This window comes from Acinonyx jubatus, chromosome A1 (assembly GCF_027475565.1).
Source record: "Acinonyx jubatus isolate Ajub_Pintada_27869175 chromosome A1, VMU_Ajub_asm_v1.0, whole genome shotgun sequence".
Lineage (NCBI taxonomy): Eukaryota > Metazoa > Chordata > Mammalia > Carnivora > Felidae > Acinonyx > Acinonyx jubatus.
In genome coordinates, this window is record NC_069380.1 from 86,996,118 (window position 1) to 87,020,914 (window position 24,797).

Below are 24,797 nucleotides of genomic sequence, written 5' to 3' on the forward strand. Positions count from 1 at the left end.
GCAGAGGCTCAGAGTGGGTCAGCCACAGACCCTGGGCTGCACAGTAGTGAGTGCTGAGCCCAGACAGGGTGGAGGGAGAGGCTCCTGCACCCCCAGTAAGGCTCCTGCACCAGGCCGTTTCGGTGGCTGCAGCCTCGAGGTGGCTGGGCCCACCTGTCCTCTCCTGGGGGAAGGCTGTGGGAGCTTACACTGGATGAGAGGATATGGACACTCATATATGCTCTTGTGATGAGACTATTAGCCCGAGGGGGCACTGGGAGGGCTTTTCTAAGAAACAAATGTAACCTCTGGCAGCAGAAGGTCCCGGAAGGGGGCTGTGGCTCAGATGTCACCACTGATGGATGAGGTGAAGCTTCTGGAACATTCTGTGTCTGCCTGGGTGGACCCCTCAGGAAGCACTGCAGAGAGGACGGCCTGGGGGCTGCCCCAGCACCAGTCACTCCAGTCAGTGTATCAGTGCAGACACCTGTGGGCCCCGGGCCATAGTTCTTGGAAGGACACCTATTTCTCTAAAGGGTCCCCAGGTGATTCTGATGAAACCCTGGGCTGAGCCCACAGGCTCTATTATACCCTAGGGCTCCATGACTCGCAAATTCACCCCCTCCTCAAGATGGTGGCCAGACCCAGCATGTGTCCCTGTGGAGGGAGGCCCCCAAATGGCACCCAGCCAGGAGAAGGGAGGGAACATGGGGAAGGGGGAGGGGATTTCTGATACCACCTCCTTAACAGGGATGTGCAGGGGCCTAGCATGAAGGGTTCTGTTACTTGCCCATCAGAGGAACGTCAGTGGGGGGGGGGGGGGTGCTAATAACAGGTCCCCAGGTGATTCTGATGAAACCCTGGGCTGAGCCCACAGGCTCTATTATACCCTAGGGCTCCATGACTCGCAAATTCACCCCCTCCTCAAGATGGTGGCCAGACCCAGCATGTGTCCCTGTGGAGGGAGGCCCCCAAATGGCACCCAGCCAGGAGAAGGGAGGGAACATGGGGAAGGGGGAGGGGATTTCTGATACCACCTCCTTAACAGGGATGTGCAGGGGCCTAGCATGAAGGGTTCTGTTACTTGCCCATCAGAGGAACGTCAGTGGGGGGGGGGGGTGCTAATAACAGGGGCTTTGACGCTTTTCCCCCATCAGAGGGACATGGGGGGCTAAAAACAGGGGCTCTGACACTTCCCCCATCAGAAGCACATGAGAGGGCTGATATGGGGGATCTCTGACATCCCCCATCAGAGGGACTTGAGGGGGCCAAAATGGAGGTCTATGACACCTCCCCCATCAGAGGGGCTTGGGGGGCTGATATGGGGGGCTCTGACACCTCCCTCATCAGAAGCACATGAGGGGGCTGATATGGGGGATTTCTGACATCCCCCCTTCCTGCATGTGCGGCAGACATTCTGTCTGGCCCCCACATGAAGCCTGGCTCCTGATTGCCAGCCTTTGGGACTTAGGGGTCTGTCTCCTGTCAGATGGCTGCAGGGAGGGACCTGGGCCCAGGGCAGGGTAGGTATGAGTGCCCCTGAGAGCTACAGGGCCTATCAGAACTTTTCTTGGCTGACCAGAGGCAGAGGAAGGGCCCTCCCTCAGGTGAGCTCACTTCCCTAAGACCCTTTGGGACACTGGGCTGTGTTTCTCCCCTGGGCAGGGCTGACCTTGAGGCAAGACCCCCAAAGCACCAAGGTTAGTGCTGCTCACATGTGTGCAGAGGAGTGCATTGGGGGTGGAGGGAGGGCTCTCCTGTCTCTATGGAGCCCCCCAGGACACTGCCTGCAACCACAGTGGCCCTGGCCAGGGCAGGGGTTCCCAGTCCTCAGCCCCAGCACTCGACCACCTTGCAAGGAGGCTCCCTGAGCACACCCCGCTGCGGCTTCCCTCCCACCAGGTGTGTGGGGTGAACCCCCATTCTACATACCAGCACTGCCCAGCCTGCACCCACCGTGAGTCCTCCCGATGCTCTGGATGAGGAGAGCACATCCCTTGTGGTATCTATGGTGCCCACAGCTGATGGGCCTTCCCAGAGCCTAGGATGGGGGTACCCAGCCTCGGTGAGGGCCTGGAGCATCTGGGAGAACATGGGGTACATGTGGCACCCCCAGCATAAACAAGGCGCAGGCCTTACTGAGCTCTCTCCCTCTCTGGGGCCTCCCAGGGCCCTGCCCACCTGGCAGGTGAGGCCCGGGGGAGGGGAGGACACAGAAGGGCAGGTCAGGGTACCTGCCCCTTTCCTGCCACGCCTGAGCGGGGGCACAGGCCAGCAGACGCTCCCGTCTCCCTCCCTCTGGCCAGCGCGGATCCCCAAGACTCCCCCAGAGCACTGAGTGCGCTGGCGCCTCCTCCGCCCACCGACGCTCCAGCACCAGGAGGGGACTGCGGCTCCGCGGGGCCGCCAGACGGTCGGGAGGCCTGCCAGAGCCCCGGGCCAGCAGGTGCGCCCCTCCGACGACGCCCACCGGCCTTGGCCCGCGGGAGGGGGTGTCGCGAAGGCAGCGGCACAAAGGAGGGGGCACCTGAGAGCGGAATGTGCCCGCGCCCCACCGCGGCCGCGGCCCCTGACACCGCCCGGCCGGCAGCGCGGCCGGCGTCCCGATTACCTGCTGGGGCTAATGAATCTGGCTTTGTGAGCCACTGTCACGCCGCGTTAGGCCCACAATGGCCCGCGATATTTTATATGAATTTCCCCCTCGTCGGCGATTAGGCCATAGCCAGCCAGTCATAGCAACCGGGAGGTATGCGCGGCCGAGGGGCCGGCGGCGCGAGGGGAGCGCGCTATTCACACGCTTTAACACAGCGCTCCGAGGGCGTGTGAATCGCCCGCAGCATTGCTCTCTGCCTTGTGCTTAATCTTGTCCTCGTCGTGGGGACATTGTGTTCCGAGCCTGGCGCGGCGGGGCGTCGCCGGGGTCTCTCCTGGACCCTCTACGCGCCCCCGCTGCGCAGAGTTAATGATATACAGGGGAGGCCGCGGAGACCGGCCGGCTCCCCCCCAGCCACCGCCAACCGAAACACTTTCCGATGCGGGTCAGGGGTCGCAACCTGGATTCGGGACGCGTCTTCCCCCCCGCCCCCCAGGGGCCTCAGTCTCTTCCCCAGGCCCCTCCTGGGCCCTGCGGCTTGTGCCGGGCCCCGTGCCTGTGCGCTGGCCTGGACACACAGTGCGCCGATGGACCACCCGCTGGAGCCTGACCGAGGAGGGGGGGAGGGGCTGCTCCGGTTGGGGACGGGGCAGACACATCCCCAGACCCTCAAGGAGACAACAGGAAGGTGGGCATCAGCGGAGGGAGGGCACTGCCCTTGCAGAAAACGTGATGGACACCTGTGGACCCCACCCAGAAGCTCCTAGAGAACTGACCACTCGATCCTGTGAGGGATCAGCCCAGGCGCCCCCAACTCAGCTGCCTAGTGGGTGAGGTCCAGCTGCAGACCCCACAGTAGGGTCAGTCCACCTCTGCATGGGCAGTGAAATTCCCTCCCCATGTACTGCTGGGGACATCTGCTCCCTGATGCAGAGGAGCAGGCCTAGCTCGCCTGTGGCCCTGACACCCCAGGGGAGCCGGGGAGTGCGGCCCCAGGGCACCGGGGCTCTGAGTGAGTGGATGTGCAAGCTGGGGCTCGGGGTCCTGGCCGCACCATGCCTGTGCACTGCAGTGCTGGGGTGCTGATGGGACAGGCATCAAGGCCCCTGGGCCCCTTTCTCTGCAAAGTCACATGCTACCCGAAAGCCCACGGGCCTGGACCTGAGCCACTGTGGCCACCGAGATCCCCCAGGGGCCCGTCCTGGCTGGGCCTCCTTCAGGCTGGCAGCCAGCCTGTGTGCTGGGGCACTGAGCCCTGGGATGGCCCCCTCACCTCCTTGGGGGTCAAGAGGAGGTGTTGGCCAGCTCTCTGAGGAGAGCTGGTCCTTCAGGTGCCTGGGGGCCTGCCTGGAGGCACAGATAGCTGCCGTGCACTCGACATTCTTCACATGCTTTCTGCCCCAGGACACAAGTCCCTTCTGGGGTGAGCAGAGGGCGGTTCTGCCCAGCCTGGGCTCACTTCGAGTGCCCAAGCCCAGGTTCTATGCAGGCAGCTTTTGGGGGCCCGGCCGGCCCACCCGGCCCCCAGCCCCGCATGCACACACGTGCTCACATACACATGAACATGCTCGCACACATCCACACAGGGCCCGGCCCCTCTCCTCAGCTGGCTGGGCGGCATTAAGCCCTGTTCAAGAGGCCGCCTCAGCAGGGGTGGCCAGGCGCCCCGTGGACCCCGCCACAAAGACTGGGTGACCTCTGACACGATTAGGGTCGCCCTGACCCTAATCCAATCAGATTGATTACCACAGGCGCGGTCAGGCAGGCAGGCTGGGGCCTCCACAATGGCCTCCCAGAGCTGGCCTCTCTCTGGGGCACCTGGCAGCTCCTTCCTTGAGGGCCATTCAGCTCTGTGGCCACAATGAATTCCGCCATTTCTCAGCCCCGTGGAGGGCAAGGGGGAGAGGGGGCTTTCTATTTCCATCAAAGCCAAGTGGTGAGGGCCTGGGGGCTGAGACAATTTTCCTGCAGCAGAAATGGAGGAAGGGTGGAGGCAGAAGGGGCAGACGGGAGGGGGCAGGAGAGCAGAGGGCAGAGAAAGGAGTGTGGACATGGGCAGGAGACATGGGGGTCACGGGGGAGTGGATGTGGGCAGTGGATGGAGGTGGACACAAGGAGGGGACATGGGGAGAGGATATGGGGACGGGACGTGGGAGACATAGGTATAAGTGGACATTTTATAGGAGAGGTGCCAGGACACAGGCTTTCAAGAAAGCAAGGGGGTACAGGTGAGGATGGGGCTCCCTGGGGCTAAAGCCCAGAAGCCGGGGGCTTGTGTGGTTCTTGGGTCCCTGCTCCCTGGGCACTGGGGGGCCTGCTCTCCCCTGGAGAGAGCTCTGCTGTCATCCCAGACCCCTGGCAGGTATTCTCGGCACCCTGCAGCCCCCTCCACAGGCTAGGGTGTCCTCAGGAGTCCTGGCCTGGCCCTGCACCACTCCTCAGTGTCCTCACTTGTGACCAGAGCCGCCATTCACCAGATAAGGGTTGGATTCAAGTCCTCCCTCCATGTGCGAACACTTAGCATGCCCCTAGAAAGCACTGTAAACATGCCCCTTTTCTCCAGCTCAGGTAACACCTCCTCTGGGAAGCCCACCCAACCACTCAGCATTTCCTTCTGTAGCACCAACTGTGTGCTTGGCACTGCCCCAGTGTCTTCCCGGCTTGCGTGCTGCGTGGGCATCTGCTGTGTGTGACGGGGGACCCACGGTGTACTGAGAGCACCCGCAGTGCCTGGTGCTTGTCCTGGGACCGTGATGGTGGGGACGGAGTCAGGAAACGTGGAGCAGCTGTGGGGGCCTGGGCAGAGGGTGAAGGAGGAAATGGAGCTGAAGACCATGAGGATGGAGCCGAGCCGCTTTCAGACTGCAGGGAGCAGGGAGCAGTGAGGACAAGGTGCACAGGCAGGTCTCATGGGCAGGGAAGCCTGTGTGTAGTGGCAGTCCAAAGGGGTGGGGAGTGGATAAGTCCCAAGGAGAGGGCTGGGGAGGAGGTGGTGGTAATGCAGGGCAGAGCAGTGGGGAATGGGTGCAGGGGCCAAGGACCCTCAGAGGCCACCCTGCCTGAGGAGTTTGCAGGCATGTCTGAGCATAACCGGCGGGTTGTGGGTTTGCCCTGAAATGATGTAACCTGATGTATGCACATGTCTGAAAGGGATAGAGCTCGTGGCCAGGGAGAGTGATGCTGCATCCCAGAGGAATGACGGCTTACCCCAGGGATCTCCCAGGCAGGTCCATGTATTGCGGGGGGCAGTGGGGGCAGTGATGCTGTGTCCAAGCAGAATGACGGCTTACCCCAGGGGTCTACCAGGCAGGTCCATGTATCGCTGGGGGCGGGGGGGCATGGAAACGGGCCAGGATCCTTGGATCACATGGGTGCTCCCAAGGCATCCTCACTTCCTCTCTGCCTGCCCCCTTAAACCCACCATCCCCAACTTGTCCCAGGAGGGGACTCCCTCCCAGGCTTCCAGGCCCTGGAGCTCTGTGCAGATCAGGTACATCCAACTCCTTGCTCTCCACAGTGAAAGGCAGGCCCAACCGAGCCATGAGCTGACAGATTTTTAAAACTTCTTGATAATAGATCACTATGTGATTTTTGTCACACATAACTCAGGAAAAATTCAGAGAATCGAGAGATGCATCATAGCAAAACTCTCCTGTGTTACCTTTTCTTTTGTGTGAATGAGGAACTTCACACCTGGATCTTTAACATTTAAGAACAGGTTGCCCAGTGGTGAAAGACGGAAAGCTGCCCCTGAGATCAGGAGGAAATTGGGGTGCTCATTCTGCTCACTGCTGCCCCACATTGTTCCGGAGGCTCCAGCCAGGGCTAGGAGCAAGAAAAAGAAATAAAGCGTATCCAGATTGGGGGGAGGAAGGAAAACTGTTCCTGTTACTAAATGGTATGGAAACCCTATGGAATGCATAACACCTCTATCAGAACGGATAGACCATCAACAACATTACAGAACATGAGGTTGATGTTGGAAACCAATCATCCCTTTCCATGCACAGCCACAAATAACCCAAAGGTGAAATTAAGAAAACGTTTCCACTTACAACAGCATCAAAAAGAGTAAAATACTTTGGGATAAATGAAACAGGATAACTGTAAGGTTTGTGTGCTGAAAACTGCCCCATGTCCCTGAAAGAAACTGAAGGAGGCCTAAGTATATGGAGAGACATTCCATGTTCATGGATTGTCTTAACATCAAAATGGCAATACTCCCCAGAGCGATCTGCAGAGTCAACCCAATCCTTAAAAATTCGAGGTGTTTTCTTTTTCTTTTTTGCAGAAATTGACAAGCTGATCCTGAAATCCATACAGAATGATAAGGGGTCCTGGATAATTGAGCAGTCTTGAAAAAGCAGAGCAAAGTTGGTGGACTCACACTGCTTTCTAACCGTATGACAGAACCAGCAGAGAACAGACATGTAGACCATGGGGTAGAATAGAGGCCAGAAGTCAACCTACACTTCCTTCTCTGGCCTTCTGGTGGGGTCTGACCCAGCCTCACACTGCCTTCCTCCACCACCCAGGGGGTAGCTTCTCCAGGTAGGTCAGGCTCCTCTCTTCTTCCTGACATTCTTTCTCACCTGGGCAGCTGGAACCATCCGGGGGGTGTCTAGGGACCTGCTGGACACGCCTTCTCAGGCCACAACACCCCTGGCCACAGGACACCATAGGACCTGTGTGGGTGGCAACCACACCACACATGTGTGCTTACACATGCACACACACATACATGTACATACTCACGCACACATAGGCACACCCACCCACCACACATGCCCCCACATGGCTGATGCGCCACAGTGTCCTGTGACCCTGACTCCTCCCACACATGGCAGCAGCTGTCCCTATGGGGATGACCATGTAATTACCCCAACCAGCAGTTCTGTGAAGTCAGCTGAGTGGCAATTAGTCTCCCATTTTATAGACAGGGACGCTGACACTCCAGGAAGTCAGCTGACTCACCAGTCAAGGTCACATGGTGTGATCCCCCTCCCCTACATGGCCCCTGGGCATGGCCACAGCCACTTGAAGTCGTGGAGCCTCAGGCCCTTGAACAAATGCCATCCAGCACAACCAACCCTCCATGAATGTTGGGTTGCACTCTCAGGAAACCCTGCAGCTCTCCATGCATACCAGTGGTCCCAGGGCTCAAATGTCTCTTGTCCTGCCTTCCTCGGCATACCAGAGGCAGCTTCACTGGTTGATGTTCTCCCTAGGGGACCTCAACATGCCACTGAGGGATGGGGTCTGTGCCCCCTATCTTAGAACCCAGGTGGGCCTTTGTAACTGTCTTGGACAATAGAATGTAGTGCTGCATGGCCTCTGAGGCCAGTTATCAAAAGGTGGTATGGAGTCACATCAGCAAAATGGCAGAGTGAGAAGCTCCCAGGGCCCAACCCTCCAGAGAAACATGGAAAAAAGTGAAGCAAAAACTGTCAGAGCCAATGTCATCAGAGCCCTGAAAAGGGAGTCAAGGTGGTTAGCAACCAGGCAAATGCTGACTCCAGGAAAAGATATCTCTGAAAAGGTTATACAGCCTGCCACCCTCAGCAAAGAGAGGTCTTAAGATGGCCAAATGCACTGATCCCACGTAGGTGGATGGTTCCAGAGGGAGGAGAGTAGATGTTCTCTGGAAGAATTTGTCTGATTTGACCTGTCTGGGGGTTCCCTGAAAAACTGATGCCGACCTCAGAACTCTCTTGGGGTGTAACAGTGGTTAAGCAAGGGGTATTCCTGGAAAACACTGAAAATGAAATGAACAAGCTGCTGCCTGTGAAGCAAAAAATTATAGTTGGGGCCAACAATAGACATACTGTTCGCTTGGGGGGAAAGGTGGGGGAAAGCTGCTTTGGGGAGTGAAGGGTTTGCAAATCTCCTGTGGACCAGGAGACCTAAAGCCCACGTGCAAACCAAGGGCAGAATGCATACTCAAGAGAGACCTTCAGCTTCCACCTGTGCTGATCTGCTCAGTGCATGTAGGAAGCGAAGGCTAAGGCAGAGCAGTGAGCAGACTAGCTGAGGTTGAAGGCCTGCACAACACAGCCAATCTGCAGAGACCAGAGGAGTATTCTTTCTTCGCTTTGTTTCCCTTTTTATTTCCTCCAAGAAAAGGAAATTTTTGCCAAACCACAAGCTAAAGAAGAGTCGGTAATGAAACAAACTAGTACACCCCACAATAAGGACACTGAACTCTGTGGAGGGGAAATAATTTGATCTCCTGAGTGACCATTTACGATAATCACAAGGTACAGATTCCAACAAAAAGTTTCAAGGCATGCAAAGATACAAGGAAGTACAGGTCCTTCATAGGGAAAAGGGAAGTTAACAGAGGGTATCTCAAGGAAGCACAAATATTGGATATAGTGGACAAAGACTCTGAATCAACTATCCTAAGTCTGCTCAAAAGGACAAAAGAAATCAGGAGAACACGGTCTCAACAAAGAGAGAATTTCAGTAAATAGAGAGAAATTACAAAAGCAATGAAATAGAAATTGTGGGGCTGACAAGCATGATAACTGAAACAGAATATTTGCTAGAGGTTTTCAACAGCACAGCTGAGCAGGCAAAAGAAAGAATCAGTGACCCTGAAGATAATTCAATTGCAATAATGCAGTCTGAGGAACAGAATGAAATAAGAATGAAGAAAAATGAACAGACCCGTGGGACACCATCAAATGTAGCAACAAACACCACATTGTGGGAGTCCCAAGAGAGGACAGGGAGAAAGGGGCAGAAAGAATATTTGAAGAAGCAATGGCCAAAATGCTTCAAATTTGATAAGGAACTTGAATCAATATATCCAGGAAGTTCAACAAATTTCAACTTGGATAAACATAGAGATCCACACTGATACATATTTTAATTAGCTATCAAAAGACAGGGATAAAGAAAATCTTTAAGCAGCAAGAGAGAAGCATCTCATTGTGTACAAAGAGTCCTCCATGAGATTAATAACCAATTTTTCATCAGAAACCAGAGTCAGAAGGCAGTGGGATGATATATTTAAGGTACTGAAGGAAAACAGTGTCAACCAAGAATTCTATATCTGGCAAGACTATTCTTCAAAAATGAAAGATTAACCTAGATGAAATGGATACATTCTTAGACACACACAAATACCAGAACTGACTCAAGAAGAAATAGAACATCTGAACAGACCTAAATAACAAGTAATAAGATCAAATCAATAATTTAAAACATCCCAAAAAAGCAAAGCTTCGCTTGTGGACTCTATCAATTAAAGAAGAATCAATCAACACCAATCCTTCTCAAGCTCTTACAAAAAATAGAAGAGGAGGGAACACTTCCTAACTCATTCTCTGAGGCCAGTGTTGCCCTAATACCAAAGCCAGACAAAGACACTACAGGGAAAGAGAACTACAGACCAATGCCCCTTGTACATATTGATGCAGAAATCCTCAACAAAATACTTGCAAACCAAATCCTCCAGCATGTTAAAGGGATTATTGACCATGACCAATGGGGATTTATCCCAAGAATGCAAGGGTTCTTCAGTGTAGAAAAATCAACCAATAATAACACATCACACTAAGAGAATGAAGGAACAAAACCGCATGGGCATCTTAATTGGAGCAGAAAAAGCATTTGATATAATCCAACACCCTTTCATGATATGAAAACGCAACAGATGAGGAATGGAAGTGAATTTCCTCAACCTGATAAAAGGAAGTTATGGAAAATCCACAGCTAACCTCTTACTCGATGGTGAAAGACTTAAGTGCTTCTCCCTAAGATCAGGAATGAGACAAGCTTGCCCGCTGTCATCACTGCTACATGACATAGTGTGGCAGTGCTGGACAGAGCAATTAGGCAAGAAGAAGAAATCAAAGGTATACAAATCAGACAGAAAAAAGTAAAACTGTCACCATTAATAAGTGATATAATCCTATATATAGAAAATCCTAGGGGTGCCTGGGTGGCTCAGTCGGTTAAGCGTCCATCCTCAGCTCAGGTCATGATCTTGTGGTCCATGGGTTTTGAGCCTTGGGTTGGGCTCTGTGCTGACAGCTCAGAGCCTGGATTTTGCTTTGGATTCTGTGTCTCACACTTCCTCTCTCTCTCTCTCTCTCTCTCTCTCTCTCTCTCAAAAATAAACATTAAAAAATAAAAAAAAGAAAAAATCTAAGGAACCTACAAAAAACCTCTCAGAGCTACAAGACAAATGAAGCAAAGTTGCAAGATATAGGATCAAAACACAAAAATTAGTTATATTTCTATATAGTAGCAATGAACAATCCAAAAAGGAAATTAAGAGAATAATTCCAATTACAATTACATCAAAAAAGATAAAATACTTAGGAATGCATTAATGAGGGAGGTACAAGACTTGTACACCAAAAACTACAAATTGTTGCTGGAAGAAACCAAGGAAGACCTAAATACACAGGAAGGCATCCCATGTTCATGGATCAGAAGGCTTAACAGTGTTAGGATGACAATACTCTCCCAAATAACCTCCAGACTGAATGTATTGCCCATCAAAATCCCCAAAACCTTTTTCACAGACATGGAGAAGCTAATCCTAAAATTCATATGGAATTGCAAGGCACCCAATTGCCAAAACAATTTTGTAAAAGAAAAACAGACTGGATGATTTGTACTTCCTGACTTCAAAACACACCACAAAGGTAAATCCATGAAAATAGTGTGGAACTAGCAAAAGGGGAGTCGTATAGACCAAAGGAATGGAATTGAGAGTCCAGAAATAAATCCACACATCCGTGGTCAATTGATTTTTGATGGGAGGCCAGACCATTCAATGGGGAAAAAAATAATCTGTTCAACAACTGATGGGGCTTGAGTAACTGGATTTCCACATGCAAAAGAATAAAGCTGGACCCCTACCTCACACCACACACAAACATTTACTCATTATAGATCAAAGATTAAATATAAGAGATGAAACTATAAAACTCTTAGAAGAAAATACAGGTGTAAATGTTTGTAACCTTAGATTAGGCAATGCTTACTTTGATATGACATTTCAATAGATAAGTTGGACTTCACCAAAATTTAAAACTATTGTGCATTACAGGACACGGTTACAACAATGAAAGGACAACCTATACAACTGGGAAAAGATTTGCAGATCATAGATCTGATAAGAATCTATTGTCTAGAATATATAAAGAGCTCTGAGAACCCAACAACAAAAAGACAAGCACTCCAATTAAAAATTGGGCAAAGAACTTGAGTAGGAATTCCCCAAAGAATACATACCGATGACCCACAAGCCCGTGAAAAGATGCTCAACATCATTAGGCATTGGGGACACGCAAAGAAAAACCACAATGAGATACCACTTTGCACCCACTGGGATTGCTGAAGGGAAGACACAGAATAACAAGGGTGGTAAGGATGTGGAACTGGAACCCTCGTGCACTGCTGGTGGGAACGTGAGATGGTGCAGCCCCTGTGGAAAACAGTGTGGTGTTTCCCCCAGAACTTACACAGAACAATTCCATGCCTGAGAATACATGCAAAAGATTCAAAAACAGGTATTTAAACAGATACTTGTACAAAAATGTTCACAGCAGCGCTGTTCACAAAAGCCAAAAGGTAGAAATCACCCAAATGTGCATCAGTGACCAATGCATAATAAAATGTGGTCTATCTGCACAGAGAGCTATTACTCACCCCTAACAAGGCCTAAAGTGCTGACACACGCAGTGTGGACGAATCTTGAAAACATTATGCTGAGTGAAAGGCACCTCTCTCCCTCCCCACCTGTCTGTGGGGCCCAGCCACCATATTGCAGAGGCCACTTTTGGGTGTTGTTGCTGAGCATAGCCTCAGCTGCCAGACGTGTCCCAGACCAGGGACCAGCTGAGATGCAGCACTGTTGACCTCTGATTTGCAGGTGTCAGGACATATGGCACATGGTTATTACTACATAAAACATTATGTTTGGTGAAAATTTGCTCTTCCCCAAAAGTTAACCAACACCCAACCTTCATCTTCTTCTCCTTCCCGGCCCCAGGACCCAGGATAACTCCCTCAGTGTGCCTCTGTGGCCCCCAACCCCTCCTCCCCTCCCTATGTTTTATTGTTTTAATACAAATTTTGTTATTTTCTCTCCAAGACCCCCCTGAAGGCCTGGCTTCTGTGGGAAGCCTGCGATGGTTAATCTCGTCCTCCTGAGACCATACAATTTGCCTTGGGGAAGGGGAAGCAGGAGGGATCTCTGCATTACCCTACTCCTTTTGGAGCTGCAGGAGCCCCCTAAGAGGCTGAGGTCTGCAAGGCACTGCCTGCCCGCCCGCCGGAGGCGCCGCTCCTATGCTGAGCACAGGGGAGACACTGAGGTGGGTCAGGGCAGAGCGGCTCCTGGCACTGAAGGGGAGCTGCAAGGACCTACCACGTCCACCTGAAGGCCAAGATGGGGGCCCGCGTACCTTTGTCCAGCACGGGGCCGAAGATGGCCAGGCTGTTGTTGACGGTGGTGCAGTTCCAGCGGCGGCCGCGGAACTGGTGCTGGCACTCCTGAATGCTTATCTTGATGCCCTCCGCCACGCTGGGCATGATCTCCACGTAGTTCCGGCAGAACCGCAGCTGCTTGGGCACCAGGCCCGGGATGCTGGCACACAGGATGGGCTGAGTGCCCAGGGATGAGTACTGGGGCCCGATGGCCAAGGACCTGGGGAGGAGGGGAGGAGGCCTGATCAGTGGTGCAGCCGCCCTGCCCGCGCTCCTCAGTGCGCACGCGGCCATTCTGCATGAAGGAAGAGCGTCTGCACCCTGTACCCGGATGGTACCAAACATCGTCCAGATGTGCATGAGGCGCGGTGGGAAAGCAACCAAGGAAACGGAGAGTGCAAGCCTGCTTGGTGCTCTGCACAAGTATAGGGGCTGTTCTGTCAGGGTGGGGGTAGCAGGGCAGTGGAGCTTTGGAAACGTAGGGAGCACAGTGTGCGACCGGTCAACCCCAGGGGGCTGCCCAGAGGAGGGGGTGCCGGCGGCCAGACAGGGCACAGCAGCGGCTGATCCTTGGGGTGAAAAATCACCCTGCACTCACGCCCGCGTGACAGCTGCTCTTGGTTATTTACCCAACAGACAGAAGGCCATGTGCCCTCCATGCCACGTGCCCACGGACATTCACAGCGCTGTGATTAGGATGGAGCCACTTGAGTCTGCACCCACAGGGCGCAAGGGTGAACAGCTGCTGTTCACTCCCTCTCGGAAATGCAGCCCAGCGTGCTTCTGACAGGTAGCAGGTGCCAAGGGGACACCTGGCTCGGCCAGTGTGTGCCTGCACCTCCGACTGTGGCCGTGGCCATGAGCAGTCGTAGATGAGGACATAAACCAGGGCTGCGGTTCCTCCTGAATTCCTGTGGGAGTACCCCCCTGAGCGGAGGTGCAGAGGGAATGTCTCGGGGATGGTTCCCACTCACTGTGCACCTATGAAATTTAAGTTAAGTTGAACAACAAAAGAGAGAGAATTTTGGCTTTCCAGTCCCACCAGGTGCACACAGCTGTGACTACCGAACTGGACGGTCAGATAAGGGACATTTTGGTCCCTGTGGAAAGTTCTATCAGACAGCACCGGCCTGGGGCGATGGAAGTGCTCTGTGTTGGTTACACACGGGTTTATGTCTCGAGGCTGACTAAACCATGTCTGTTTTACTGTATGGACTTGCATCTTGATTTCAAAGAAAGAACTGTCAGGTCCTTTTGGGGGCAGAGCAGAAAGAGCTTCTACAATTGTATGGGTGACAAGTTGAAACACCTGCCTGGACCCGTGGGGGACGCTGGATCCCACCACCTGTGGACACGTCGGCCCAGTCCTGTGGGGAACACTGGATCCCGCCACCTGTATACTCCTCGGCCCAGTGCCCCAGGCGATCCTGCTGCCTGTTCACGGTCTCCCATGTGCTCTCTACCCCCACCTCGGGAGCCCATCTCTCTGCTTCCTCTGGGCTGCTGGGTATGCTGCGTCCCATGCCTAGAATGAAGATCTAGAGCAGCCCCTGGCCTGGCAGGGAGGCCCCTGCTTATCTGGTAATTTACTCTGGTGGGCTCCTGGTGGGAAGGCCTGACTCTCCTTTGTTTGGAGGGGGAGACGCCTCAGCTGAATCCCCAGAGGCTCTTCTTGTTTGCGTCGGGGGCGGGGGGGGGGGGAACCCAGCACCCAGAGAGAAGGCAGGTGAGAGGCTTCTGTATGTCTGAGCCGTCCACATCCCTGCATGATGACACCGATGTTCCAGATGTCCTACGTGGAGTCTAACCCGGTTCCAACCAGCTGTGGTGAGAGCCATAGGAAGCAGGGACTCACTGTCAGAGAAACAATCCTCCCCCCTGGAAAGACTCTGGAAATACACAGCAGATCCTCCCGCCGCCCCCCCCACCCCACCCGTCCTTCCCTCCTTTCCCAAACCTTCAAGGCCTCCTTGCCAGTAGGCACCAGCCCAGCCCTCCAGCACCTGAGGCTGCCTCCTGGCTGCAGAGAGAAGCTTCCTCAGTGCTGTCCTGCCCGATCCAGATCTGTCTGCTCTCCCCACACAGCCTGTGGGCCTTGTGCAGTCACACTGGCCTCCCTGCCTCCAGCAGACCCTCCACTGCCCCTGTGTGGGTCACCCTCCTGGGCTCCCTGTGCAGCACCTCTGCCTCATTTAGGAAGCCAGCTGGGGAGCAGGCCACTGGCCCTGGAAGTCCCACCTCCACTCGTGCTCCCCTGGCCAACTCCCGACAGCGTGTGCTCCCCCACATTCCTGGGTGGACCACCACATTCACCCTGTCCTCACCTCCCCCCCTCCTCCCCAAGAACATCTCCTGAGAACTAAAACCTATCTCTCTGCAGCCAGATGCCTGAGCCAAGCCTCCCTGCTACAGGCAGCGGGTCCTGTGTCCCTGATCTTCCATGCCCTCAGTGTCTTGGGTCCCTTCCACTTTTGAGCCCCAGTATCTGACGGCCCTCCCTTGGCGTGCTCCCCACCGGTCCTGTCTGTCCTCACCCTAGTGCCTTGATGAGCAAACCGGCCAGGACCCCGTGTCAGACACCGCAGGCCACACCATTCTCGAGTATGTCTGTGTCCCTGGCCTGGCCTGGGATAGTGGGGCCGGGCCACTGCTTGTGGGGAATGGGGCAGCAGGGCTGGCTCATTCCCTCGCTCATTCCTTCATTACACACAGACCCTACTGAGTGCCAGTTGCCCGGCCATCTTTCTTCCACACCCACCCCACAGTCCTGAGAACCTCAAAGTTTCCAGAAAGCCCAACCATATGCCTCACCCCTGTGTGGTCTTTCTTCCCCAGAAAGTGTCCTGTGATCTGGGCCTGGCTCTCCAGCACCCCGGCCTGCACGGACATCTGGGAAGGGAGACCAGAGGCAGGGGCCACTCCCATGGGGACCCCTGCGCCGACCTGGGCCATGAGCATCCCAGGGGGCTGGCAGAGCAGGTGGGCGGTGGGATGGGAGGAGAGCTCGGCTCGTGGGCTGACCGGTGGCTTGCAGGCCAACATCAGTGTTCTCTGCCCTCGAGGAAGGACCCTCAGCCTGTGGGTGCAAGCAAGGCCTCTAGGCTGACAAGATGGGCCTGGCCAGGCTGGAGCACAGGAAGCGGGCAGAGAGGCCAGGGGGCGCAGGGGGACGGTGTGGGGAGAGACAGGCGGCATCTGTCCTGTGTTCCCTCCACTACTCAAGCTTGCACAGAGAATCTGTAAATACAGGGCGAACTCCCCCAGCCTGTGCTCCTTCAGAACATTGCCACCAGCACTGCATGTCCAGGCCACTCCTGCTGGGTCCTATGCCTCCCACCCACCCACCATGCTGCCTCTGTCCTAGCCCCAGGGACCCCAGCCTGGGTCAGTGCGTGTGCCGCGCGAGGGTGGCTCTGCCCACACCTGCCTAATGTCAGGTGTCTGCCTCCACTGTGAGGTATGTCTTGAAGTGAACCCTCCTCGTGTTCCCACCGTCCACACGCATGCAGCACGCTCCAGGAGAGGTCACATGCCCTTCCCCCTCTGCACCACTGGATGTCAGCAGGAACTGTTAAGGTGACACCCTCCCTAATGAGTGGAGGGACCCAGGGGGAGGGTTCCGGAGAAGCAAGTAGCCAGGCCTTGTGAGGACACAGCTGGAAATAACACAGGGCGGGACCTGAGTGGGGGTGGTGGGGTACTCTTTCAGGATCCTTCTTCAGCCTCTACGGCCCTCCCATACAGGAGTCCACCTCTGTCTCCCTCTGGGGGAGGCCTGGCTGGTCACCCACGAGGCTCCTTTCTGCCTCCGACCGAGATAGGACTGCTGTGGCTGGTCCTAGAGGCCACACCGGGCCAGGGAGGTGACTGTGGGAGCCAGGCTGATGATTTTCTATCCATGCACCTTGGAGCATCCAGGAGCCCAGGAGAGGTGCCTTGGGGGCCAGTTGGTGGGCGAGGCTGGGGGCCAACTGTCCCAGTTTCCCCAGGACTGTAAGCTCAGCTGGTCACCCCCAGTGAGGTTGCCCTTGCCCCTGCACTCCATGAACCAGGATGCCTCACTGATGCAGGACCACACAGGCCGTGATTTCACACAGATGTGGACCTCTTGCTACTGATGAGCCGGCCCGCGTGCTCGCAGTCAAAATGAAAATGTGAGATGAACAGATGGGTGCGTGGAGGCAGTGGTCAGCAGTGGGACAGCCAGGCAGAATAGCCCGGGGCTGTGGGCACACAGATGTTCCCGCAACCATTCCAACCGTGGGCCGTTCTCCACAGGCAACACTTGGAAGGTCTGACGTCATGGTCTGGTGCGGGGCTTTCCGATGGGGGCTGGCTTCCTCCAGCTTGTCCTCTGTGGTCACAGCCTTGCTTCAGTGAGGAGGGGTGGGGAGGGTCTGCCAGGAGGAAACTCACTCACTCCATTTCTCTCTTCTTTACTTGGAGACTTGGGACACGTGGAAAAGAAAGGCACCCCTTAGTTCAGACACACTCCGTCAGGCCTGTGGTGCTGGCCTCCTGGCCAGATGCCAGAGCCAGGACTCATGCCGGGCGGAGGCTGGGAGGGGGACAGAGAGCCCAGAGCCTGCCCCCCGCCAGGACCCCTCAGCTCCCAGGTCAGAGCCTGCCTTCCATCAAGCTTCCCTTATGCCCCCCAGGCCATGCCTTGGGGAGAGCAAAGCCGGGACTTCCCGGCTCACAGCTTCTGGCAGCAGCCTGGTTCCGGGGTGCTGAGTCAGCTCCTGCCCCCCCACCCCCCTTCCAGGGCAGGCCCCAGCTCGCCACATCCTGGAGCCAGGCATCAAGGCCAGGGTGCCAGCCCAGATGCCGCTCCAGCTGTTCCAGCCCTCTGCCCCACCCCCACCCCCAAGCCCTGACTGGGTTCTTCTCACACCCACGCTGGACCCGATGCCCGATGCCCCTTGGACTGCTTCCAGAAAGTTTCCTCTGCCCCAGAGGTGGCCAGGGGAGGGTGGAGAGCTGGGAGCTGCCGGTCCCACACAGAAGGGGGCTGGCATTGTGGGTGAGAAGCGGTCAGGGGGGCTTGGCGGGACACCGGATTGTGGCTTGGCCTCGAAGGCAAAACCCAGTCGTTAAAAAAAATCACATTAAAAATTTAGCTGGTGTTCACGAACCTTAGTGTGGTGATCATTTCATAATATATACATGTATCACATCATCATGTTGTACACCTTAACCTCACACAGTGTTATCTGTCAGTTATGTCTCCATAAAGGTAGGGAGAACATCCACAGTGGATGTGCACTATCCCCCCATACTCCCGGATCCAAATTCCTCATATACAGGGAAGGTAGATGTCCTCCATCCATCAACACTTGGGAAACCGCAATCTCTAAGTCCCTCCTCCCACACCCTCCTGGGAGGAAGCGGGGTGCTTGGGGTGAGGCCAGGGGCAGAACAGGAGGGCAGGGAGAGGCTCTGAGCCATGCAGTGGCTGCCTCCAGGGGATGGTGATGTACTGGCCTGTCCGAGGGCCTTGCCAGGGGCTGGAGGCAGCACTGAGAGGTAGAGGGCACCACCATCCCCGTGCCCTTTGTTTCCCCAAGTTCTCTGAGCACAATAAAATGCAAGGGCACTGAATGCACTCTGAACTCCTGAGTCATATCCCGGAGGAAAGGACATCCTGGAAAGGTGGTGATGTCAGCCTGCGCTGGCTGATAGTAAGGCACTGGTGGTCACTCCACCCTGTGATGAGAGCGATGCGAGCATGAAGGGATGGGTAGGGGCAGGCTCTCGGTGGTGCTGTCAGTGCCGGGGTGGGTAGGGGTGGGACAGACGGATGAAGATCTCCATGGTGCTGTCAGTGCAGGGGTGAGTTCGGGTGGACTCTCTGTGGTTCTGTTGACCAAGCAGAGGAGCCAGAAACGGGACTGAGTCGCAGCACAGGGTAAGCGAGCGAGCCCACCCGGTGGTTGATCAATGCCTGGCTGTCATATCTGGTTTCTCCTGGTGACATTGGCTCCCAGGCCCATCACTGCTGCCCTTCGTCAGAGGCAAGTCTGGTTGCTGTTCACGGTGGGTGCAAATACCGATATCATTTCCCCGTCCCGGGGGTCCCACACCCCGAGCTTCTAGGAGGGGCTGCGTGGCTGTGCACCCTGGGAAGGAGGCACTCCCTCCAGGCCCAGACACTGAGGGGCCCCCAGAGGCCCCACCCCGCTGCCATGCCATCGGGACCGTGACCATAGCCAGGATGCCAGGCCACACTTACAGACGTAAATCAGGATCACCTATCTCACACGTGCTTTCAAAGCACAGCCTCTGTCCAGGAGGAGAGGTCAGAGATGTTGGGGCATCCAGAGCAGCCGCTGGCTCTGTGCCAGGGGCCCACGTCCCTGGACCAGAGAGGCACCCCCGCCCCAGGAGCTAGAACGATCTGGCTGGCAGTCACCAGCACGTGGGGACTGGGTCCCCCGAGCCCAAGGACCCACACGTGACAGTGGGCGAGGTCAGGAGCTCACTCTCCCCCAGACGGGCTAGCACTGTGAGTGAGGCTCCAGAGACCACAGTGGGGACCACAGATGAGCCACCCAGATGTGCCACCTGCTGAGTGCCAGTGTGTGCCGTTTGAAGCTGTGGAGTCTGGCCACTTGTAAGCGGCAAAGGGGGCCTACTGTCTGCTACCTGTCCCCACAAGCTGCTTACACCCAGGGGACAGAACTTCCCCAAGCAGTCGAAGGGCCTCATCACCTGGGCACCCTGGCCTTTGTGAGTCTCTCCTGCCCCTTCCTATCCCCGCATAGGCCCCACTGGCACCATCATGTCACCTGTGTGGCCTTGCACTTGGCTGGCCCAGTGCGTGACTCCCTGTGACCCTCGCAACCTTGTGGATGGCACCCTGGGACCTCCTGGACCGGGAATCTCGGCCCAGATGAAGACACCTGTCTGGCATCCATGTGTTAATATGACTGGATGGCTCCTAAGGGCCCCTTTCTCCCCATACTCCGATGCCCTTAAAATGCACTGAACTCCAGGCTTGCTGAATAGCATTTAGGGACCAGAGTCTCAGGCAGTGTAGGCTGCCCCAATGAACACCATGGACAGGGGGCTTACACAAAACACATATATCCCTCACAGGTCTGAGGCTGGACCTCCAACATCCAGGTGCTAACACATTCGGGGTCTGTGGGGACCCCCTTCCTGGGATCCTTGAGATCCTCACGTGGTGGGGACAGAGAGAGCCCTGGGCTCTTGTTCTCCTTATGAGAACATGAAGCCCGTCACGGGTCCCTCTTCCTAACACTGTCACCTGGGCTAATGCATGAATCTGGGGGGTGGGTGTGAACATGGGTCTGTGACAAGTCAGATATATGTCGCAACACACAGCCAGCACTAAAGACCCTCAGCACCACTAGTCTCTGGGGCCCCACTCAGCCCCGTGTCCCCTGCAGGATGGTCACAGAAGGGTGATGTGACTGGCAGCCTGTGCCTGCCCCCAGCCAACTGCGTTAGGACCCACTGTGCCTCAGTTTCCCCTGCTGACACGCAGGTATGCAGCTGTCTCTCCTGATGTCGGCACAGGGGCCACCCAGCTCCAGGTCCCAAGGAGGTGAACCCGGGGTCTCTGCCCCGCACTGTGAGGGGGCCCAGGACCTAGCCTCACAACCCTTCGGCACCACGCTGAGCTGTCACTGGGTGTCGGGGCTTTGGGTTAAACCCTCATCTTGCCCTCGGCCTCACAGCTGTTACAGGTGTGTAAATGGCTCCAGACAGGGACGGGAGGGGTGGGGGTGCAGCCAGCCGTCCCTCACTTACACCTCTGTCCCTCTGTCTGGGTCACAGTGAGGCCCCGACCCTACTACTTCCTTCACCCTGCACCTGGTGCCGTGATTCAGCCTGTGAGGAATGAGAGCACTTCTCCACAGTGCAGGGAGCCGTCCCAGAAGGTGCCCACACCCGGCTGCCTGGCCGGTTGTCACGCCCAATACCCTGAAGGCCCCTCAAACCCAGAGTCCCCTGACCCTGAGACACGGTCCTCCTCCTCTGAGCCTCTCCCCAGAGTCCCAGCCCTGAGAGACTTTCTGCAGGGCCGTCCACACGGCTGAGGGGCCAACGTCCAGGAGCAGGTGGCGGTGGCCCCGCCTTGGACCTGGGACAGGGTCCCTGAGCTGCAGACCACATGTGGCAGAGAGGCCGGCTCAGGCAGAGCAGACACGGCGCCCCCACAATCCTGGGAGATGTGTGAGGCACTCAAATGGAAGGTGGCCCACTAGGGAGTGTTCCAGGGTCCGGGGAACACACGGTTGCTTAACAGTTTAGCGATAGCTTGTTTCTCAGGAACCGGGGGATGTCACCTTCAACCCAGAGCGCACATGCGTGCGGCCTGGAAAGCGGCCCCTGGACTCCAGTCCCAGCCTGTGGCTGGGGCCACGTGAGCTGCGCCTGCCGCCCGCCAGCGTTAATGGTTTTCTCCCTCCCAGGAGGGCAGCGCTGTGGAAGTCTGGGCGCCTTGCCAGGCCATCCTGCTCAGGGTGGAGCGGAGGCGCTGGCTGTAACACGCAGGGGAGGGATGGGCTGATGGCCGTCACCCGCGGGCTTATATCACGATGGTGCAGCGAGGGTGGAGGGCACAGAAGCGGCTCTGGGCAGAGGAGCCCCACTCGCCCCACAGACGCAGGAGGCACCTGTGCACTGTCCCTGCAGGTCTTGTGGGGCAGCAGCCTCTTACGTGTCTGTGAACCTGGCTGGGTTTCCTCCTGCAGTAAATCTCAGCAGGCACAGGGTGCCTGTGGGCTGTGGGCTCCGCTCCATCCTCGCCTGTGGCCCTGTGTGCTCTGGGGTGAGCAGAGACTTTGTGAAGTTCCCAAGGACTGTGGGACCACATCTGCCTGAGGCTCCAGAAGGGGCTCTGAGCAGTGGGGTAGCATGTCCATCTGCACCTTCTTGAGGAAGCGCTCTGTGGCCCCTGCCCTGCTGGCCCCCTTCTCCAGGCCCCGCAGAAGCCGGCAACGTCTTCTCTTGTCCTTCGAGGACACAGAGCTGCACATGGGCCCCGGGGGAGCAAGGAGGTCGGGGGCCCACACTCTCCCTGTGGGTCTCTGCCCAGGAGGGCTCTGGATGGTCCCATGGCTCTCTGTCTTGGGGACAAGGTGTGAGGTCTCGCCGAGCCCTGAGGGCTCCCTAGAAGACGGAAAGGGGTCTGTCCTGTCTGTGTGGAGCCGTCTGGGAGCCACAGGGGCCACGGACTCCTCCAAGGGCATTCTCTCTGCACCCTCCATGCACTGGGGACCACTGGGAGACCCCTACTTGCCTCCACGCTCCTGCCCTCTTCTGCCTAGAAGACCCCTGTGGGAGTTTGTGCAACTTGGGCACTGGGAGGGCCCGTGGGGGGTTGCTGCAGGACCCTGGTCCGTGCTGGGTCCCCTCCCTGCCTGCAGCCCCCCCCCCCCCCCCCCCCCCCCCCGCCAAGCCCCGCCGGCTGAGCCGGGATTACTGACACATACTTTGAACAAGTCCTGGCAGGCGGGCAGAGACTCCTGTGCCCACGGCCATGCATTTGCCCGCTTCCCCGGGCGGCTGCAGCACGTTTTGTTGGGGAAGGAATGCAGAGGCACCAAAGCGTGAGACACCTCCAGGGTGTCACCTGGGGAGGCTGTGAGGGAGACCGAGGCAGCGCTGCCCAGCGTGCTGTGGGGATCCGGCCCCAGAGCTGGGAAGTCAGCCAGGAGGTGTCCCGGGAGGAGCCCAGCCAAGGGGCTTCTGTTTTTCACGGGAAAGATCCATCATTCACTCTGGAGGTGGGGGTGTCAGGTCTCTGGGGCCGGCGGGCTCTGCCTTCCTGGGGCTCCACTCCTGCTCCCCATGAAGTGCAGCTCACCACCTCCCAGCACCGTGTGGGCACGACCATCACCTTCAGCAAGCCCATCTGGAGCCACTCCGCCTCTGGAGACTTCTGAGCCCTTCACCCGGGCTTGGAAGGAGCAGACGCAAACTCTCGCATGTGGACAGTGCTGGGTGGCTGACTGTGGAGGGACGCTGGTCCACAGGCAGGATCCCCCACCCAGGCCTGCCGGGCAACGTAGAAGGTGTTCCCTGACCTAACAACTTGGGTTTGGGGTTTTTCAAGTGTCCAACCCACTATTACAAAGTGCATAGAAATGCTGCATGAGAACAGTACATAATACAAAACCCAACAGGTCACAACAGCCAGGACATCCCCAAACGTCCCCTGTCTTCCATTTCTGTTCTTATTTCTTCACGGACAACTGTCCCAGGACGGGCCCGGGGGCCACTTGCAGCGTGACTGCTCCTTTCATTGAGGCTCCTGTCCTGGGCCACGCCCGCCAGCCCCTGGGGGCTGGAGATCTGTACCCGGGAGCTGGGAGGGAAGCACAGCTTTACAGCTTTTCTCTAAGACCATTTCCTCCATCTCCTCCCCCATTGTATTGCCTGCCACAAAGGATTCTAGCAGGTTTATGCAAATAAAACAGAAAATCGTCTTCTAAAACAGTGAGCCCAGTGAGACACAGGGGACACCCTGGCTGGGAGAGACAGTCTTGAGTGTGGGCGGTCAAGTCGGGGGAGCCCCAGGTGGGGGTGCAGATGTGGACCTGGTGGTTCTGACCATGCGTGTTTCACCTGTGGCCATTTCTCACGTGGCCCCTTGATATAAGGATGGCCACTGGTGGGCTCCCCGCACCCTGAGATCCTACAACACCAGAGGAGTGACACCATCTGGTGTCTGGATTCCTCTGATCTTATGACCTCACTACTGTCCTCACCAGCCTCAAGGCTAAAGAGAGAGGCAGAGAAAGAGGGAGAGAGACAGAGACAGGGAGAGACAGAGACAGGGAGAGATAGAGAGACACAGAGAGACAGAGACAACAAGAGACAGAGAGAGATAGAAACTAGGAGAGACAGAGACAGCGAGAGACAGAGAGATAAAGATAGGGAGAGATAGGGAGAGACAGAGACAGGGAGAGACAGAGAGAGACAGAGACAGATACATAGCGGCAGGCAGACTGGAGAAGTGAGCGGCAGGGGTGCCCTGGGGAGGGGCGCAGGGGTGCAGAGTCACCAGAGGCAAGGCAGCTCCGGGAAGGCTTGTGTGTAGGCCCTGCTGTCTGAGCAGGTGAGCCCTCAGGTCCCAAGTCATCTGACACAGGCCACCCCTCACCCTGGTGGCTCACCCCTGGGGCCATAGTGGCGCCTCCAGAATGCTCCTGGCTGGCTACCCTCTCTGACCTCAAGTGCACCTGCACCCCACAAACACAGAGGAGACCCATGTGGGGGCCCGAGGGGCGGCATGGGACAGGGGCATGCAGAAGAAGCTCTGGGAGGTGGGCAGGCTTGTTGCTTAGTTGGCCTTCCAGGTGGCAAGCAAGGCATAGGGGCCAGATATTCGCTTTTAGCTGGGAGTCCCCTACCAGGAAATCTGTGTGGGGGCAGTGGTTAGGGATGGTGAGACGACTCTGGTGGGGGGGGGGGAGAACCAGGGAGCACTGCAGTGGGAGCACGTCCCAGGCCACAGATCTGACCGGGTGGCTTCACAGGGGAATGTCCTGGGTCAGCCCGGGTGGCATCTGCTCCCAGCACAGAGGCTGTGGAACGCAGGGTCTGACTCAGACGGGTGAGGCTTTTTGTGCTGATGAAGACAAGGCAGCTAGCTGCTGGCCACTGGGGCTGTCACTGCAGGGCAGTGAGGGAGTGAGGTGGACGGCAGAGGGCAGGCTGGCCAGAACAGGCAGGACACGGTGGGAATGGGGCAGAACAGCCTGGTGGGGGTAGTGGGGGGCCTGGCCTCTGCTAGGGGCCC

General features: G+C 56.5%; 1 protein-coding gene across 1 annotated transcript in view; it reads right to left on the reverse strand.

The window, feature by feature from the left end:
* Positions 1–24,797, reverse strand: part of WNT3A (Wnt family member 3A) — a 43,238-nt gene that overhangs the window by 15,516 nt on the left and 2,925 nt on the right. Inside the window, exon 2 of the mRNA XM_027050650.2 lies at positions 13,000–13,241. Within this exon, the coding sequence (XP_026906451.1) occupies positions 13,000–13,241 (242 nt within the window). The remainder of the gene's footprint in view (positions 1–12,999; positions 13,242–24,797) is intronic.